The sequence below is a fragment of the Otolemur garnettii genome, unplaced genomic scaffold, assembly GCF_000181295.1.
Source record: "Otolemur garnettii isolate 467f Iridium unplaced genomic scaffold, OtoGar3 scaffold00005, whole genome shotgun sequence".
NCBI classification, from domain to species: domain Eukaryota; kingdom Metazoa; phylum Chordata; class Mammalia; order Primates; family Galagidae; genus Otolemur; species Otolemur garnettii.
The window spans coordinates 46,781,161-46,802,635 of NW_003852400.1; the positions used below are offsets into that span (position 1 = coordinate 46,781,161).

The 21,475-nt window shown below is 34.2% G+C and overlaps 1 protein-coding gene across 1 annotated transcript in view; it reads left to right on the forward strand.

Annotated features, from left to right (window-relative positions):
- The window catches only part of HCN1 (hyperpolarization activated cyclic nucleotide gated potassium channel 1), a 379,215-nt gene that overhangs the window by 205,439 nt on the left and 152,301 nt on the right, over window positions 1–21,475 (forward strand). The window contains exon 3 of the mRNA XM_003782786.2: window positions 2,586–2,747. Within this exon, the coding sequence (XP_003782834.1) occupies window positions 2,586–2,747 (162 nt within the window). The remainder of the gene's footprint in view (window positions 1–2,585; window positions 2,748–21,475) is intronic.

Below are 21,475 nucleotides of genomic sequence, written 5' to 3' on the forward strand. Positions count from 1 at the left end.
CCGGCACCCTACCCCTTTGAACTACAGGTGCCGCCCAAGGCTCCTATTTCATAGAGAAGTTTAATTCTGCAGTTTAGCCCTGTCTCTCAATAAAGTGCTGCACTTACCCAAAAGACACCACGGTGTAACTTTCTTATTACATATTTAATATAAATGTGAATTTTATTACTAATCAAAAGAAATTAAATCCATGATGATTTTCTTTTCCTATTTTATCAGTAGAAAGTTTATTTTTAATTCACATAGTTTATTTCTGATCTTTGTCGCTATACAAATACTTGTTCCTTTGACATGTCTTTGCTTCTTTTTTTGTGTGTCTGTTTCTCAAATTTTTATTTATTTATTTACTTTTTATCAGATCATAATTGTGTACATTAATTCTATCATAGGATACAGTGTGTTGCTTCCATATGCAGTTTGGAAAACTCTCATCCAACTGGCTAACATAGCCATCATGTCTTTCTCATAATTGTTTTAATTATGCTTTAGTGTGTTACCTTTGATAAGAAGTCATTGATTAAAATGTTAATACTATTTTTATTTACAAATTCAGTAACCAAGAAATGTCAGGGGTAATAATACTAAAAGGATCTTTCTGGGGGTGGGATTGACAAATTCAAAATCAAATTTTAAAACTACTTAAGGAAATAACTTTTTTTAAAAAAAATTCTGTGTTTATAGCTATCTGAATAGCAAAATGTGTGATCTGTTGCCTTTAAAATCCAGAACTCCTCCTATTTACATTTAAAAGAAATTCAGAACAGTGTGTACATTCCCACAAAGAAGATTTTTTTTCTCACTGTAATTACGATGTCAGAAAGGAAGATTGTTTAAAGAAAGAATTCCTGCTCATAGAAACATATTGAAGTGAAAAACATTTAATTAAAGACAGATTTGGTGATTTTATAAAATCAAACCCACAGATGTCCTGTCATTTTACCGCTGTTTACTTCAGTATGCATATCTTAAAGATTGCAAGTTTTCTTACACAGATAAAGTTCTGGGTAGTGCCTGTGGCTCAAAGGGGTAGGGCGCTGGCCCCATATGCCAGAGGTGGCGGGTTCAAACCCAGCCCTGGCCAAAAAACTGCAAAAAAAATAAAAATAAAAAAAAATAAAGTTCTAAATCAAAATACGGATTTGTGGTTTTTAATCTTTCTCAAATAATTTCTCAAGATAAGGTTATGTTATTACTTTAGAAATCCACTATTCTTTTGGTGAATTATATAGAATGTGATTCTCCATCTCTCCGGTGTTTGTGTGCACTTCTGCGTATCTGTTAACTGCATATACTAACTTAGCGATTCTTTAACAACTAGAAGAAAACTTCAGTTTGGAATGTAGGTCTGCTCTGAAGTGGGTTATTCTAGACTAGGGGAAAAATAAGCAGAAACCACATCAGCAGTAGGAGACTGCTGTAAGTTGCTAAAAGGAAGAACCGTGTTCTGATTCTATTCCTGTAATAAGCAGAAAAATGAGTAGTTATGGATACCGACCTGAGTATTTGTTTCCATTTCAGAAAGTTTGATGGAGCATATTGATGGGCTTATACTTTTTGTGCTTTCTTCTGAAACGATCTCCCTTACCATATTGGACTTCATGAAAATATTAACAATAGCAGGTTACAGAAAAGAGAAGCCTCCATGATAAAAATATTTTGAAAAAGTTGGAAAAATTATAATTTTTAAGAAGTGTTGCACAATTGCTTGTTAATCAAATCCAGGCAACTTTTATCTGAAAGGCCTCCATTCACGTTTAATTACACAATTAGAGACGTACCTCCATGCACACAGCTTTAAAGTTAACTTCAATTTATTCTCGTTCTTAAGTACTATTTTGAAATGAACTTCCTTTTGCTTATGATTTTTAATCTTTGGCCATTTTCTTTGTTCTTCAGCAAATCTATTGATTTAACAAGTGGTGAGAAGCAGAACAGAGGCTACCCATCATTTGTTAATTTTGCTGCTTAGTTTTTTTTTTCTTTTTTTTCTTTTTATTGAATAGTAACTGTGTACATTAATGCACTTCTGGGCTATAGTGTGGGGTTTTCACAAACAATCTGAAACACTTCCATCAAACTGATTAACATAGCCTTCACGTAATTTTCTTAGTTATTGTGTTAAAACATTCATATTCTACTCATAGAAAGATTCACTTGTACCCTTGTAAGATGAACCACAGAAGTGAACCCTTGAATCCCCCTCCCTCCACCCATTCCCCCCTCCCTCCTCCTTCCCCCTATCCTTAGGTTGTTATTAGGTTATAACTTTCATATAAAAGATATAAATTAGTTTCATAGTAGGGCTGTGTACATTGGATAGTTTTTCCTCCATTCTTGTGATACTTTGCTCAGAAAAACGTTCTCCAGCTCCATCCATGTGAACATGAAATGTCCAGAAGGGCACTAAATGCATTGGCTAAACTGATCTTCTTTAATATAGGTTTCTATTTCATGAAAAATCTTCCCCCAATTTTTATTAAATGGATGCTTCACATCGATAACGTCAATGCCTACTGACACTGATCATGTGCTTGATTTTTTTAAAAACATGACTGTAAGAACTGATTTCATCTTTTGGTCCACAGATCTTCCACATGACGTATGATCTTGCCAGCGCAGTGGTGAGAATTTTCAATCTCATCGGTATGATGCTGCTCCTGTGCCACTGGGATGGGTGTCTTCAGTTCTTAGTCCCGCTCCTGCAGGACTTCCCACCAGACTGCTGGGTGTCTTTAAATGAAATGGTTGTAAGTAATTCTTATTACTTTACATTCTGCTTTTCCAACATTTTCCAAAATAATAACAACAACACACTTTTAAGCATTCATGTTACAATGTTACAATGATGTGATTTTTCCTCCTGGGTATAATATCCGATGTTTTTTTTTTTACAATTACATTTTATTTGCATAAAATATTCTTGGGCATGTATATGTGATAGCACCAATTTTTATATATTTTACTTTGTTTATACTGAGACATATTTTATTATGAAGGATGACCACATAAAATATAACCATGGCACATTGTTTTTCTAAAATGATTACATATTAGAATAATTCCTTAATTCTTTCAACTTTTTTTTTTTTTTTTTAGTGTTCACTATATTTGAGACTTGTAATTGTCAAGGTCGTATAACTTACAAAGACACACACTTCAGAGTAGATATACATGAGGCATTTATGAAGTGCAGCCATGTTTCAAATAATACTTTTTCCAGGGACAACAGGAAAACTTCACAGAGAAAGGTTCCCTCTGAAAGATACACAAACATTAAAAAACTAAAATATAAATTTGACTTAAAAAGCTAGATACACTCTCCTTTATACTTAATATTAAGAGCATAGGTTTTGATAGACTACGTGCAATACTCAGTGCTTACAAAGGGATTGAAACAAGGGTGAATAATTCACAATTATTTGTTCTTTTCTTGTGTAAGCACTCATATTTTCTTTCTGCATTACCTTTTAGTTACATTACACTTAATAAAACACTGTTTAAGTTAACGAACCTTCTCCATACATGACATCTTTAGGGGAGATGTATTTTATATCATTTTCATAATTATTTTTTTGAGACAGAGTCTCACTATGTCACCCTCAGTAGAGTGCTGTAGAGTCACAGCTCACAGCAACCTCCAACTCTTGGGCTTAAGCAGTTCTCTTGCCTCAGCCTTCCAAGTAGCCAAATCCCACCACAATGCCCAACTATTTTTTGTTGCAGTTATCATTGTTGTTTAGCTGGCCCAGCTGGGTTCAGACCCACCACCCTCGGTACATGTGGCTTGTGCTGTAACCACTGTGCTACCAGCGCTGAGCCACAAATTTTTTTTTCTTAATTTTTATTTTTTGTTGTTGCAGTTTGGCTGGGGCTGGGTTGGAACTCACCACCCTTGGTATATGGGGATAATACCCTACTCACTGAGCAGGTATAAATTAAATAGTCTCCTCTTTTCCCTTGTTCTACTATTAATTTCTTAGCTTATTTTTGTTAAAGTTACATGAACATCTAAAGATTATAGACTTTTTTTCTCTTAACTATAACTCAGGCTTTCTATTGGAAAGACAGGGGTTTTATTACACGTTATGGAGTACTGTCACGTTCTTGTACCCTCCCTCTCTTTTTAATGCCTCTTTTCCTCTGCCTTCTTTTCTTGGTTTTCATTGAGATTTGATATTCAAGTAGATCTCACTTTTATCTCATTCATATCTGCTTAATCAGAGAGACCTTCCCTGACTATCTAATATATCACTCAATATGTCACAGAGACCGTCCCTGACTATCTATTACTCATTTGGATTATATTTTAATTATACAGGCATTTAGTGACACACAAAAATACATATACTTGTTTGTCATTTATATTTTTCTGTGTGTCCTACACCAGAATGTAAATTCCAAGAGTATGTTTACTTCTGTCCTTTACTCTACTGGTGTCTTAGTTTGTTTTGTACATCTATAACAAAATACCACAGTCTGGGTAATTTATATAAAAAAAGAAATTTATTTCTCATTACTCTGGAGGCTGGGAAGCCTAAGATCGAGGCATATATGCAGGTTCAGTCTCTTATTCCAAATGGCACCATGATGCATCATCCCTCAAGGAGGATGAAAGCTGTTCCTCGCAAGGCAGAAAGTGGAAGGAGAGGGAAGGAGGGAGGAGTGTGGGGGTCACGGGATGCAACACACCTCTTGGGGATGGGACACAATTTTTAGAGGGATCTTACCTAACAAATACAATCAGAATAACCTAGTTCTTTGTACCCTCAATGAATCCCCAACAATAATAAAAACGGACCTATTCCCACAAGCCTTCTCTATAAGGACTTTAAACCATTTACAAGGGGAGAACCATCATGATCTAAATATTTCCCATCAATTGCTGACTCCTGTTGCATTAGGGTAAATTTCCAGTACATGAATGTTGGAGGACAGAGACCATGGCAAGTGTCTAGAACAGTACATGCCACATTAATGTGTTGTCCCTCGTCACTTACCTTCAGAAGTTTGAGCAATGTTCCATATGGAAGTTTCTCTAGCTAAAGGACAAAGCAAGAAAGAATTTGTTCAGCTCAATTTCCAAATCTGTGATGTCTCCTTGATTATAGATCTGTCACTTTACTTATGATAAAGACAGTAAAATTATATTTTCAGGGTAAGAAAAAAAATCTCTATAATCTGGCTACTGATTGATAGGATAGGATAAAAGACATTAACACCACTGCCAAAGGATGATTCATCAGTGACACTAACCAATATTTAATTTGGTAAACAGTTATTATTTGAGGTTTTCCCCATGTATTTTTCAGAAAAGTAGCAACTATCATCATTGAAAAAGTCAAAGAACTATTTTTGGATATCCACGAAGTGCATATAATTGTATTATTATAATATAAGGCAGTGTATTTATTAATAGTATACATATAGTGATAAGAGCATTAATTGAAAAAAATTCAATGCTGTGATCATTTCTCTTTAAATGTGTCTGTACATGCTTGTGTATGTGTACACAGTGTGTTTAATCTAACACAGCCAAATCTTCATCTTCTGTTATATCCTGAAAAATGTCTTTTCAGAATTTGCAATTCATTTGTTGATCTTAATTATTTGTTTGGCTGCAGATTTATATGACGAATTTTCTTTAAGTTTCTTACTATTATTTCTATATGTAACTCTAATGTAGATAGAAGAAAAGTTAAGTCTATATTCAAATGTTAGGCGCAGAAATTATTTTATACTCTGGATTAGTGATACGAAGGAAATAACCATAAAAAAGATGATTTTGTGTCAAGATTCTTGATATTATTTGCCCTTGTAAATCTGTAGTGATTTAGTAAATTTACATCACTATAAAAAAAGTAAAGTATATTGATATATATACAGATAGTTATAATGGAGAAGTGAAACTACAAGATAAGCAAAAAAGTACCTTGCATTTATTTGATATGATTGCTATACACAAAGCCCTATACTTTGAAATATTCTATCTTATTTATGCTCAAAGCGATGAAGTAAGGTAAGTACAATTATTTCCCATTTTATGGTTAAGAAAACTGAAGATTTTAGAAGTTAAATGAATTGTCAAATGTCAAACAGGTAGATTACAGAACCAAGAGTACAGTGCTGTACAGAGAGCATGTGTGATTTTGCTCTAAACTCATTAGAATGTCTAGTGTGTTACATAGATTATAAAAAACAGTTAATATTCTTTGTAGCTATTGTGAATGGTATCGAGTCTTTGATTTGATTCTCAGCTTGACTATTATTGGAATATAGGAATGGCACTGACTTGTATATGTTGATTTTGCACCCTGAAACTTTGCTGAATTTGCTTATCAAATCCTACAAGACCCTTTTGATGAAATCTTTGGGGTTTTGTAGGTATACAATCATGTCATCAGCAAAAAGCAACAGTCTGGACTTTGACTTTGGATTTGACATAGACACCTTTTATAATTTTGTGGTATGTTCATTCTATGCTGAAGTTGTTGAGGGTTTTTATCAGGAAGAGTGCTGAATTTTGTTGAATGTCTTTTCTTCATTTCTTGAGATTATCATAGGATCTTCATTTTTGATTCTGTTTATGTGGTAAATCGCATGTACCAATTTATGTATGTTGAAACATCTTTGCGTCCCTGGGGTGAAGCACACATTTGGTCATGGTGGATTGTTTTTTTAATGTGCTGTTGAATTCAGTTTGCTAGTATTTTATTTAAGAATTTAACATCTCAATGCAAAACATTAGAAATATTGGTCTATAATTCTGCTTTTTTCCCTAGTCCTTTCCTGGATTTTGTGTGAAGGCAGCATTGGCTTTGCAGGATGAGTTGGGGAAGATTCCTTCTTTCTTGATGTTATTTTCTGCAGTACGAGTACCACTCTTCTTTGTAGGTCAGATAAAATATGGCTGTGAATATATGCGGGACTTTTGTTGTTGGAAGATTTTGTTCTTGCTACTTTAATCTCATTGTCCATTATTGGTCTGTTCATGAATTCTATTCTTCCTGATTCGATCATGAGGCATGTGTGATTCCAGAAATTTGTTCATTTCCTCTCCATGTGCATAGATATTTTCATAGTATTCACACATGATATTTTGTATTTCCATGGTATCAGTTGTAATATCTCTTTTTTATCTCTCATTCAGTTTATTAGGGTTCTTTCTTTTCCATTCCTAGTTAATCTAGCAAGAGGTTTATTGATCGTGTTTACTTTTACAAAGGACCAACTTTTTCTTTTATAGATCTTCTACATTATTTTCTTGCTTTCAACTATATTTAGTTCTGTTCTGACTTTGGTTATTCTTTTCTTCTCCTGGTTTGGGGTTTTGTTTTCTCTTCCTTTTTTATTTTCTTGAGATACATCATTAGATTATTAATTTGTGATCATTCTGCGAAGGCAATCTTCAGCAAAGGGAAGAACTCTGGAGGTATCACACAACCAGACTTCAGACTATACTGCAAGGCTGCAGTAACCAAGGTAACATGTACTGGCACAAAAACAGAGACATGGACCAATGGAACAAAATGGAAAACTCACATATAAAACCATCCACATAGAGTTAACTGGTCTTTGATGAAACAGACAAAAATATACACTGGAGGAAAGGCCTATTCAATAAATAGTGCTGGGAAAATGAGATAGCCACATATGGAAGAATGAAACAGGATTTATCTCTCAACCACTCACAAAAATTAACTCAAATTTAAGACATTAATTCATAAGAATTACATAAGAAAAAATGTTGGGAAAACTCTTCTAGATATTGGCCTAGGCAAACTTTGTGAAGAAGACTCAGCAATAAGGAAAATTACTGAATGGGATTTGATCAAATGAAAAAGCTTCTGCACAGCTAAGGACATAATCAACAGAGCAAACAGAAAACCTACATAATGGAGTAAAATACTCAGAAGCACTACATGGACTAATAATAGACGTATTACTATAAAGAACTCAAGCAAATCAGGAATAAAAAATCAAACAACACCATTAAAAATGAGCAAAAGACATGAACAGAAAATTTTCAAAGGAAGATAGATAAATGGATAAAAAAACATATGAAAAAGTACTCAGAATCCCTAATCATCATGAAAATGCAAATTAAAATGACAATATGATATCACCTTATTGCTGTTAGAATGTTTTTAATTAGTAAGCCCCCAAATAATAGATTCTTGTGTGGATGCAGAGAGAAAGGAATGCTTATCCACTGTTGGTGGCACTGGAAATTAGTACAACCTTTGTAAAAACAATGTGGAGACTGCTCAAAGAACTAAAAGTAGGCCTGCCATTTGAATGAGCATCTCATGATAGGGTAATTGCCCAAAGGTAAAGAAGTCATTTTATCAAAAATACACATATACTCAATTGTTTATTGCAGCACAGTTCACAACTGAAGAGATTTGGAAACAATCTAAGTGCTCTGGCTTGAGAAAACATGATATATGTATACCATGGAATACATAGAACTATTCATACAAGAAGAATGGCTTAATGCATTGGGCCACAATTTGGATGGCACTGGATACCAGTGCCCTAAGTGAAATATTTGAACAATGGAAAACAAACACTGTGCATACTTACTAGTAAACTGGAACTGAAGAGCACCCATGGGCATAGTGGGAGGTAAAACTTAATGGAAATCAAGCCGGGTAGAGGGAGAGAAGGAAATGGGCCCAAATCTACCTAATAGGTACAATGAACACTATCTGGTGGGCACAGTTATAACCATGACTTTAGCATTATAAAAGGGATCCATGTAGCTGAAAATATCTGGACCCTTGTAATACTTTAAAATAAAAAAATAAAAGTAACTATAAATGACAAAACTTAGAGTCACAGCCCTCTACTTGTAGTAGAAAAGCAATCTAAAACCAACATTTGAGTTTTAATACTAAAATGTGGCATGACTGATGTTTTTCTAGGTGTAGAATAACAAAATCAAATTAGAAGGTCAAAATGTTGAGAAGCCAGACTGAGATGGATGCAGAACATACTAGCCTTCTTGGGTATGGGCTTCACGAATATGCTATGACATTTAGCTTCGGTGGCCAATTTAAAGATTAGTATAATAAATTATTTTCCTTTGTATCATATCTTTTAACTATAATGAGTTATATTTTAAAATATTATTATGTACTGTATATATTTGTATACTCCTTAACTATATTTGAATGTATGCCCATTTCTTATCCATATCTATCTCTAGATATGATGAGAAATTTAAAATCCATGCTATACCTATATTATCTTTTTAATTATAGTTTTAGAAAGGTGTTTATTCATTTATTGTTTCATTAATTGTTTCTAACTTGCATTTTATTTCATTCCTCTTAGGTAATTACTTTACAGTTTCATAAAGCTATAATTTAAGTGTGTCTCCTAAATTTCACATGTTGGAAACTTAATCCCCAATTTTATAGTGTTAGGAGGTTAGGCCTAATAGGAGGTGATTAGGGGATCAGGGCTCCTCTTTCATGAATGGATTAAGCTATTTTTGTGGGAGTGATTTAGCCAGTTTAGCTCTCTGGCTTCTTTTGAACACCCTCAGTCACTCTTCCACCCTTCTGCCCTCCTGCCATGGGATGACACAGTCCAAGGGCCCTCACCAGATGTTCTCCTTCATCTTGGACTGACTATCCTCCAGAACCATGGGCTAAACAAATTTCTGTTCATTATAAATTATACACTCTGTGATTTTTTTATAGTGGTATAAAATTTACTAAGACATGGGGCCATTTAAATTGACTAGAAAGGAGATACTGACTTGCAAGACACAACATGGAAAGTGATTAAGCTGCTGTGTATTTGTAATATTTTGCTTCATTCTAGAGATGTCTGAATTGTAGAATTCTATCTAAATGAAAATCTTAGATTTGGCAGATAATGTGCAATAAAATAAATTTTATTTTTATGACATTTTGTGGTACTGTTTGTAGGTGTAAAACACTAAAATTATATTAGTTCATTATAAAAAGGATTAAGGATAGTGATTCTGATTTAAATTACAAATATGACATACTCATTCTAAGAGTATAACAAAAATAAAATCATGATACATGTTAAATTGAGTATTAATTTTTGAACTGAATCTAAATACCTGCTGTTAATTAGGTAATGACTTTACAGAATAGATAAAGAAAGATTTGCAACTAAACTGTGTCCTTAGAGCAATATTTTTTAAATTAAATTCTGCAGGTTTATATTCAGGGAGTCCATATTTTCTACTATCAATCTTATAACTTTATGGTTCCATGTTGCTGACAGTTTTAAAGGTTTTAATGCCAGCAGATCATGACTACAGATATCTGAATGCTATAAGTGTGGAATCTGGATTTGCTTTCGAACTTGGAATGTGTTGCTCTGTGAGGAATTACATGAAATAATTCTAGTTTATGAGCATACTAAGTCAATGGCTTTTATACCAGTTGAAGGGTAAATAACATCATATTAAATGCTATGCAAAATTTTCACCATAGTCAAAATGGACACAAATTAGAAAAACTAAGTTACTCATTCCATATCACTCAATGGTAATGTGTAAAACCAGGCACTCTACAAAAACTAGTGGTTTTAGTAAAACTGCATTAGTGATCACAATAAGTTTACATTGAAATACTCTTGGTTTATTTTGTCAGTATTTGATTTGCAAGACTGTGTTTGTCTTAGTTATTCACATTTATTTGAATAACATTCTAATCAAAATAATTTTAACCAACTCAGGGCCTTTCATTGTAATATTCTATTCTGTCAAGATTTGAAGGACTTTTTGCTTTTTTAATCTTGATAAGAGCTATTCTGCATGGCAGGCAGTTTGCCTTCCAATTTTCTGAATACTCCACACATGGAGTTGCTAACTAAATAAATATTAATTGTTTGTAAGCAGAAAGGTAATTATCTACGGCATTAGAACTACATGTGTAAAGAGTTATTGTATTGTGCATTTAAATGTTTTTTCTTAGATTGTTTTTGATTAACCATTTTTACATCAAATCATTTTTTTTTTCAAAATAGGTAATTACTCAACCAATTCATGGGTATTTTTAAATTAGTGAAGTCTAAATTAATAATCTTGTGATGCTCTTCATTTTGATAGGAATTAAAAACCAATAATTTCCCAAAAAGTTGAGATATATGAAGCAATCTAAGAATATTAAAGAAAAAATATGCAGAAGTTCTATAAGGGGCTAATTAATCAAATATATATGGAAGCAGTAGGTGTTTAATTAGAATGTCTAATTTACTACCTGATTTTACTTTCACTGAGACAATGGGGCACTTTAACCAATAGCCAAATAGCCACACACTTTATACATTTTCCAGCCCTCTTACAGTTAGATGGGGCCCTGTGGGAGTATGGCTAATGAGCTGTGAGTGACAGTATATTTCATTTGTAGGTCCAAGCATTGAAAGCTAATATATCACCCTCCAGCTTTTTTTTTTTAACCCTCTATAGGTGTGTCTTAATTGGTAACCAACAACATAACTGTCTATTCTCATTTAGAAAAAAATGTAGGGGGAAAACTCTACAGAACTGAATTTAGAGGTATACATACCACAATTGCCTCTACCCTTAAAACCTCTGGTTTTGGTCCTATCCCTTACCTTTCTCGTACTTCGGTTCTTCAGCTGTGAATTGATGTATATTATTTATTCCTTCATTTAGATAACCTCTTAAGTATCTGTTTACACCAGACATTATTTTAGGCACCGAATATGCAGTAGAAAATGAGATATTCTCTGCCCTCATTTGCCTACGTTCTAACAAGCTTTTATTCATCTTCTCTCTCGGTGCTGAAAACTATATGGAACTTAACAAAATGTAAGCTCTACTACGAAGGCATGTGCAATCCAGTGAAACAGAAAATTAAGTGCAATAGCCCATAATAAAAATTCAATTGAAGTCTCTAAGTTATACGCATTGGTCCAAGACACCTGAGTGTCTGACAAATGCTGGTAAATTGTCTCTTTCTGCTTGCCAAACTCTGTACCCTTGACAATGAAGCCATTCATACAACTACCCTTTCTTTTCTTATTAAACCACCCAGAGATTATAACCTTTTTCTAACTCACTCAATGGTATTCTAGTTGGCGCCTTGTTTGGATTGAAATAAAATCCATAAAGAGTATAAACTAAAGGCTGAGGAGACACAAAATAGGAAGATGTTTATTTCAACTATTTTCTGCTGGTTTGGAATCAAAGTCCTTAACAGGGAGGGGATCAAGATATGTCAGTCAATTCTAGCTCAAAAACTATAATCCTCAGAATAAATTTGTGTTGGCAGTATCAGAGTAGAAAGAAGTGTTTATTAATATATTAAGTAAATGATTTGGAGAGAAAAGCAATTTATCTATCTTTAAGTTCCTGTATATAAGTAGAACATGGAAACCTAGGATAATTATTTTATCTATTAATATTGTTGCAAATATACCAAGGCAAAATTAAAAAGTTCATTTTTGTAAAAGCTCATTTACCTTAAAAAGTAACGATTGACTGAAATCATACAGCCAAATTAATATAACTAAGAAATGAAAATAAAATCTTCAATTTAAAAGTATATGTTTCCTTGAGGTCTAGTAATCTATTTCAGATTTTAATTTCTATAAATGAGAAACAGGATTATTTTGATAGCATGAATTATTTTCTAAAAAGAATGTACTGCCATAGCAGAACTTTTAAAGTCCTAACAAAGGACTAATTTGCCGACAACTTGCTGTAGTTTTACTTGGAAAAAAAATGCATTCATAGCTCCTATGAGTTATAATAAAGTAGGTCAGCAGCCTGCTGAGTGTTGGGATTCTCTTTTGCCATCCTCTTTCTGTCCATTAGGAAAGTCTGCCTGGTGACTGCTTTCCATTGGGTAGAAACATGACCTCATCATAAATGGGAAGTGATTTGCATAACATGTTCTTCCTTCTCAGATGTGAATTCTTTTATGGGAACAAACATATGGTAGTAAACTCTCATCTTGAATTTTGCTTTCAAACAAAATGAGCATTTCAGAAAATTGCAGTTCCCTAATCAAGAGGAATGGAGGATATTGATGAAATTATATATTGGCTATGACTACATTGAGTTGCTTTTACAAAAAAAGACAAGGCATAAGTTCTAAACACATGTTCTTTTTTCCTTTATATGACCAGCTCTTAAATTTTAAGCCACAAATGGCTAGAAAAGGCACTATTCAGGAAATTATTTCACCTAACAAATAGTAGCTACTAAAATTGGTGGGGGGATAATATTTCAGGCCAATAGTTCCTCCAAAAAGACTAGTATTGTCCTTTGTTTTATATATATGGAGAACTCAATATATGTATTGTTTTGAAAAATTTTAAAACTTTCAAAAATGTACTGCAAATGTGTTTGTAACAAATTGCCTTTCCTATCCTGAGTGAAATAAGTAAAAACACTTTCATTCCCATTTCACAGGTAAAAAGTCTGACACAGAGAATTGTTAATCTATCTGCATAAAGACAGAGAGACAGATTCTCTATCTCAAGACAGAATGGGAGCTGATTATAAAATCTGTGATTCCCATTGAGTTAAGACTAAGTCCACTATCCCATTCTACTTCATGGGCCCCAACAACTTCGTCTGTTATTTATTTGCTATTGTCAATTCACATTTACAAAAAACAACTATGAACTGGCTGTACCACCAGAAGAACTTAGAAGATATATTAAATATACGTGAAAAGGTGATTTGTGTATTTTTTTAACTTCAGGTTAAAGTGAGGGTACAAATAAACAGATCACAATAGTTGAGTTTGTTAAATGGAGTCCCTCTTATAGTTGTGTCCCATACCCAGAAGGTGTGCCATGCATCCCTACATTGTGCCCATTAAGTAGGAGCACCCCAAATAATCCCTCCTCCCTTCTCCTCCCCTCATTGCCCCCACCCCCAATTTCAATTGAAATGACTCTTCTTCTGTGTGGGTGTGAATTAGATCTTTTGCTGGCTTCATATTAGCATTGAGAACATTGGATACTTGCTTTTCCATTCTTGTGATACTTTACTAAGAAGAATGTGTTTCAGCTCCATCCAGATTAATGCAAAAGATGTAAAGTCTCCATCTTCTTATGGCTGAATAGTATTCCGTGCTATACATATACCACAGTTTATTAATCCCTTCCTGAGTTGATAGGCATTAGATTGTTTCCACATCTTGGCAATTGTAAATTGTGCTGTGATAAACAATCTAGTGCAAATAACTTTATGATAAATCATTTTTATTTCTTCTGGGTAGAGGCCTAGTAGTGGAATTGTGGGGTTAAGTAGGAGATCTAATTGATTCCTAATTTCTTGAGGATTCTCCATATTTCTTTCAAAGAAGCTATATTAGTTTGTAGTCCTACCAACAGTGTAAAAGTGTTTCCCTCTCTCCACATTCATGCCACCATTGGCAACTCTGAGACTTGTGATGTGGGCTAATCTACAGAGGTTAGATTAGATATCTCAGGGTGGTTTTGATTTGTACTTTTCTGATGATCAGGACAATGAGTGTTGTAGTGTTGTTGTTGTTGTTGTTTTTACTATGTTTGCTGGCCATTAATCTGCCTTCCTCAGAGACAGCGTCTGTGCATTTCTCTTGCCCAGTGATAGATAGGATTATTTACTCTTTTTTTCTTTTGATTATCTTGAGTTCTGTACAGATCCTAGTTATCAAAGCTTTGTCAGATTCATACCATGCAAATATCTTTTCCCATTCTGAAGGCTGTCTCTTTGATTCTTGTGTCCTTAGCTGGGCAGAGCTTTTCAGTTTAAGTCCAATTTGTTTATTTTTGTTTGCAGTAATTGCCATTAAATTCTTTGTCATAAAATCTTTTCCCAGGCCAACAACCTCAAGAGTTTTCCCATACTTTCTTCTAGGATTTTTAGCATTTAACGCCTTAGATTTAAATCTTTGCTCCATCTTGAATCAATTTTTGTAATTCTAGTGAAAAGTGTGGGTCCAGTTTTAGTCTTTTACATATTGTTATCCAGTTCTCCCTGCACCATTTATTGAATAGGGATTCTTTTCCCCAGCGTATGCTTTTGGTGGGTTTATCAAAGCTCAGATAACTATAAGAGACTGGTTTCATCTGTTGGTTCTCTATCTATGTCTCTATTTTTGAGCCTATACCATGTTGTTTTGACCACCATGGACTTGTAATATAGCTTATAGTCTAGTAGAGTGATGCTTCCAGCTTTGTTTTTATTACTAAAAATTGCCTTGGCTATATGTGTATTTTTCTGGTTCCATACAAACTGAGTTACTATTTTTTCTAGTTCTTCAAAATATTATGTTGGTATTTTAATGGAGTTGCATTGAATCTCCAGATTACTTTCGGCAGTACACACATTTTAATGGCATTGATTCTTCCCTGCCAAGAGCATGGAATGTTCTTCCATTTGTTAATGTCTTTTGCTATTTCTTTTCTTAGAGTTCACAGTGCTCTTTGCAGAGATAGGTCCTTCACCTCTTTTGTTAGGTATATTCCTAGGTATTTGATTTTCTTTGAAGCTTCTATGAAGGGAATTGTGTCTTTGATTAGCCTCCTAACTCAGCTGTTGTTGGCATATACAAGGTCACCATAAAGTTTCATGTGCAATTTAAAATAGTGTGCAATTTAAAATTGCACATGAAATTTGTGGTTATCCTGTACGAAGGCTACGGATTTGTGGACCCTGCTTTTATACCGTGAAGTGTTACTGTATTTCATGATCACTTCCAGGAATCTTGTGGTTGAATCTCAGGGGTCTGTAAATATAAGATTATATAATCAGAAAAGAGCAGAAGTTTGACTTCCTTTGCCACCATTTTGATGCCCTTTATATCTTTCTCTTGTCTGACTGCATTGGCTAGAACTTCCAGAAATATGTTGAATAGTTGTGGTAATAGAGGACAGCCCTGTCTGGTTCCTGTTCTAAGTGGAAAAGCTTTGAGTAATACTCAATTTAGTATGATATTAACTGTGGGGTTGTCATAGATGGCTTCAATCAGTTTAAGAAATGTACTATCAATGCCTGTATTTTTAACTTTTCTTGTTAGAAAAAGATGCTGAATTTTATTACTTTTTCTACATCTCTTGAGAGGATCATGTGGTCTTTTTTTTTTTTTTGCTTCTATTTATATGGTGTATTACATTTATGGATTTGTGCATGTGAATCCAGCCTTACATCCTGGGATGAAGCCTACTTGATCATGATATATAATTTTTTTAAAGTTTAGCTGTAATCTGTTAGCTAATATTTTGTTATGTATTTTTCCATCTATATTCATTAAAGAAATTGGCCTGTAATTCTCCTTTTTGGTTGGGTCTTTTCCTGGTTTTGATATCAAGGTAATGTTTGCTTCATAGAATGTGTTAGGGAAGGTTTCTACCTTTGTAATGTTTTGGAATTGTTTCTGCAGTGTAGGTACAAACTCTTCTTTGAAAGTTTCATAGAATTCTGGTGTGAAATGGTCTGGTCCAGGACTTCTTTTTGTTGGAAGATTTTTTATTGTTTCTTTGATCTCAGTACTTGATATTGGTCTGTTTATGAGATCTATTTCTTTTTCGTTAAGTCTAGGGAGAGGGTGTAATTCCAAATATTGGTCCATTTCCTCCACATTGTCAAATTTCTGAGCATACCTCTAGTCGTCAGAGAAAAGCTCTTGTTTCTCGGTGATATCTGTTGTTATTTCCCCTTTCACATTTCTTTTTTTGCAGTTTTTGGCTGGGGCTGGGTTTGAACCACCACCTCTGGCATATGGGGCTGACGCCCTACTCCTTTGAGCCACAGGCACTGTCCCCCTTTTTCATTTCTAATTGAGGTTATTAGAGATTTTATCTTTCCATTTCTAGTTAATTTGGCCAAATTTTATTTTATGTTTTTTAATCAATTTTATTTATGTTTTTTAAGAACTAACTTTTGTTTCATTAATTTTCTGAATGATTCTTTTTTTTTCAATGTCTTTTTTTATTAAGTCATATACACATAGAGCATGAATATATTTATGCATAGATAGGGTATAATGTGTTGATTTCATTTATTTCTGATTTAATTTTAGTTATTTCTTTTCTTCTGCTAGGATTAGATTATTCCTCTTTTTTGATTTCATTAAGATGATTTGTTAGGTTGTTGATGTGCTCTCTTTCTCTTTTTTGGATATAGGCATCTAATGTGGTAATTTTTCCTGTTAGAACTACTTTTGCAGTATCGCATAGGTTTTGGTAACTTGTAGCTTCACTGTTGTTATATTTGAGAAATTTTATAGTTTCCTCCTTTATCTCTTTTCTGACCCAACTGTAATTCAATATGAGGCTGTTTAGTTTCCATACCTTTGTGTGTGGATGATAATTTTTGAGGGGGCTGAGTTCCATCTTTATTGCCTTGTGGTCTGAAAAGATACAGCTATAATGTTAATTCTTTTAATTTTGTTGAAGTTTGATTTGTATCCTAGGATATGATCTATTTTGGGGTATGCTCCATGGGCTGATAAGAAGAACATATATTCCTTGGCTTTTGGATGATGTTTTTGGTATATGTCTATTAAGTCCATTTGTTTTAGGGTTGTGTTCATGTCCCTTATAAATTTGTTTAGTTTCTGTTTAGAAGATATTTCCAGTTCTGTCAGAGGGAGCAAGTCCCTAGCTATTATGGTGTTTTGTGATATCATATTGTTCAAACCAATGAAGGTCTATTTCAAAAATCTGGGAGCATTTTGGTAGGGTGCATATATATTTAGAATTTAAATGTCCTCTTGTTGTATTGATCCCTTTACCAGAAGGAAGTGACCATCTTTGTGTTTCTTAACTTTAGATGCTGTAAATCCATTTGCATCTGAAAATGCAATTAGAATCCCTCCTTGCTTCTGATTTCCATTTGACAGAAATACTGTTTTTCATTCCTTTATCCTGAGTCTAGATCTGTCTTTCAAGTTTAGGCATATTTTCTTGGGGCAGCCTGTGGATGACTTATGTTTTCTTGTGCAGTTGGCTAGCCTGTGCTTCTTCAGTTGGGAATTTAATCCATTAATATTTGTTGAGAGAATTGATAAGTGTGGTGGAGTAATATTATTTTTATTTTATGAAATTCTGTTGCTTGGTTTTATCCTGTATGCCATTGTGGAAGCTAGGTTTTATCCTTTATATTCTAGAGGTTTACTTTTTCTTCTTTTTTGCAGTTTTCAGCCAGGGCTGGGTTTGAACCCACCACCTCCTGTATATGGGGCCAGTGCCCTACTCCTTTGAGCCACAGGCATTGCCCTTTCTACAGGTTTACTTTGCTTTATTGTCTTTATTTTAAATTCTTTTTGGTCATTGCCACGAATTCTTTATAAGTGGACTCCTCTGTGGCATGTGCCTCATGGTTCCTTGTGGGTGGTTGCTCTGTTTTGTTTTTACATTGCTAGAAATTTTACTTTGGTTCCTCTTTATGAATGTTTTCTCTTTGTTCACTTTCTTGCCTTGCATTTTCCTTCTCACTACCTTCTTTGCTTTAATATACTTTGTCTCAGAGTTTAGTTGTTGAAGTGGTCTTTTGGCATAAGGCTAAAAGGAAGGTAACGGTAAAGGGTGAAAAGGTAGAACAAAGAGAAAAAGAAAAAAGGGGGGGCAAATGAGAAGATAGTGACAAGAGAAATGGTTGTGTTTGGCTAAGTAGCTTTAACCGCACTTCTAGCTTAGGATTTTGGCTGGCCAGCCTGGGTGGGTCCCTTGAAGTCAGGAGCTCCTTACCTACCTGGTAAGAAGCAAGACTCCACCTCCCCAAATATGGAAAGCAAATAAATAAATAAATAAATAAATAAAACTGAAAAATTCTGCAGGATGTCACAGTGCCAATACTGTCTTCCCAAAGACCAAATCTAGAAGGACACGCTAGACTGTTAGCTTGTGACTTCTCTGAGCCAGACTTATGCCATGACCATGACTCCCTAGCACTCAGAGAAAAGAAAAAAAATGAAGTAAATTAAAAATGCAATTATTTAAGACAAAGGGAAAAATTATATCTTAGCTGTTTCATGTGAAATTTATGTGAGAAAGATGAGAAAAGTAGAAAAGTCTCTAGCAAAGAAGAGAAAAAAGGACAGAAAACAAAAGAAAAGGGAATAAGGCCATAAGAGGGGCTGAAAAACCGTGACAATAATGGAGGCGCCCTTGACATTGAAGAAAGTAAAAATGAAAGAAACAGAAATATAACCAACCATTCAAAACCAAAGGAAATATATGTATGTGTGTGTGTGTGTATGTATAGATACATTGTATATGTATATTGCCTGGACACCAGGTGGCGCTGTAGTTTTAGGAGACGGAGAATAGTCCCTGTTTTGGTGTGAAAAATTGTGGTTGGAAGCCACTCTCTTAGTTGCAGAGCAGATCAGGTCCTGTCTTCCTGATTTAATTGCCCTCAAAAAGGGCCTGGTTGCTTTATCAGTATCACTACCCATGGGTTGGAGTCCAAAAGCTCTTGCCAAATTCCTTAGGATGCATGTCAGACAGTTCCCCCTTGACAACAATTCCCCAGGCCACTTAGCTCACCCAAAGGGTTGATGCCTAAGCTCGGCAGGCACCCCAGAACTGTCCATACACTAGAACATGTGGACTGTTTCTCCCACATGGCATTCCCACAGTGGCAGTACCCAGCTAGTAGGCAAGGTGATGGGATATCCACCCCACCTGGTACACAATCAACACTACACACTGTTTGAGACCATCTACTTGTTTAAGCCTTCCAAAGCTTCTCCAGTGAACAGGTTTAGCCCCAAATCAAAGGGCTACAGGACAGCCCTTTCCTGTCCCCTGTCCTGTAGGCAGGTTTGCCAGCCAGTCCTTGCCTATTCCCACACACTCGCCTTCTGTGCTGGTTTTCTTCATCTCCAGATCTCTTTGCTGGCTCTGTGGTCCACCACTGCTCACTCTGCCCCTGAAGTGATATCCCTGGGTGAGTTCCCCCACCCAAAGGTGGGTGGGGTTTTCTTTCCCCTGTCTTGCCACAAGTGACTAGTAAGGAAAGTAAGTCCACCTTCTTGCTCTACCCCATCCCTTTGTTGTTGTTTTGATGTGTGTGTTGGTTTTTATCCTTTAACTACTGTCACAATTTTTTTAAAAAATTATCAAGAAAAGAAAATCAATTATAATTTTTTACCTATTCTTCTTCTCATGTACTTAAATTTCTCTTGAAAAATATTGCTTTAAATTGTTGTAGATATTAATAACATGGTAACATTGTCTTCTATCTGGGAATCAATGCAATAGCAGATTAGGGGTTGCTACTGTATCACTTCACTTGCAAATATATGGATGTCAGGTAATTCATTTGAACCCACCCTTTCAAAAGAGTCCAAGTTATCACTCTTTTAGGAAAAATAGAGAGACTTATATAGACTTGAATTATATAGGCTAATTCACCTATTATAGATAATTGTCAGCACAAATTATATATTTACTTCCTGTAATCTAGGGTTCTCAATAGTTTTCTCTTTTTCTATTCTATCTTATCTTTTTTTCCCCTATCATGACCACTGACTTAAAAATGCTGCTCTAGAAATATATGACAGAATCAGAGGTGGACATAAAGTAAGCCATGTGATAAGTGATTGATACACAAAAAAAATAGTAGGAACATTTTTTTAAAATCTTAACATGAATGTTTTCCTAATGTTATTGTATAGTCATCATTTTTAAGAAGTATTTGTTGTTTTTTAGAGATGTAACATATTCTGGAAATTATTAATTTCTTTGAAAGATAGAATTTGGCTCATAAACCTGTATGTCAGTTATTCAAAATATATCAAAAAAGATTTTAAAGTGTACAATAGATGCATTGGGTAGTAGTCTTCATGTTTGGAGGATATAAAGATGGGACTATAGTGTCATTAATATGTCAACACTTTTCTAGTATTTACCAGCCAGGTGACTGATAAATACAGTTTCAAGACAAAGAAGAGTTAAAACTTGGCTTTGTTCAACAATTTTCTATCTCATTCTCCATACATAGAAAAATGAGCATACCTATCTGTGGACTATAGCCATCTATTCTCATGAATAAGTTTGGTGATGATACAAATTACATAAGAAAATTAAAATTTACCATGACATCTTGTAATTTACTAAAAAATATGTAACTGATAACAGCATATTCTCTATATTCAAATAGTTAATTTCTTGGGCATATCATAAAGTCAATAAAAATGGCCTCTAATTACATTCCAAAGATAGAATTAATATCAATTATAATGACTGTTTATAATGCCCAACAAAGCAATTTGTATATACTTTAGGATCTTTGTGGTATTCTTTGCCATTGAGATCCATGTGATAATCTAAGGTTCTGATTTCTGCAATTCAGAGTGCTTTCAATAGAAAAATGCTTAACTTCAATTGTATGAAAAAGGGAACTTTTAAAAATCTTTTTACCTATTTTTTTAGAAATATACATACCATTCATTCACAATTTAGTATCATATATTTGTAAGACTGTACATCCATCACCACTGTCTAATTCTGGAAC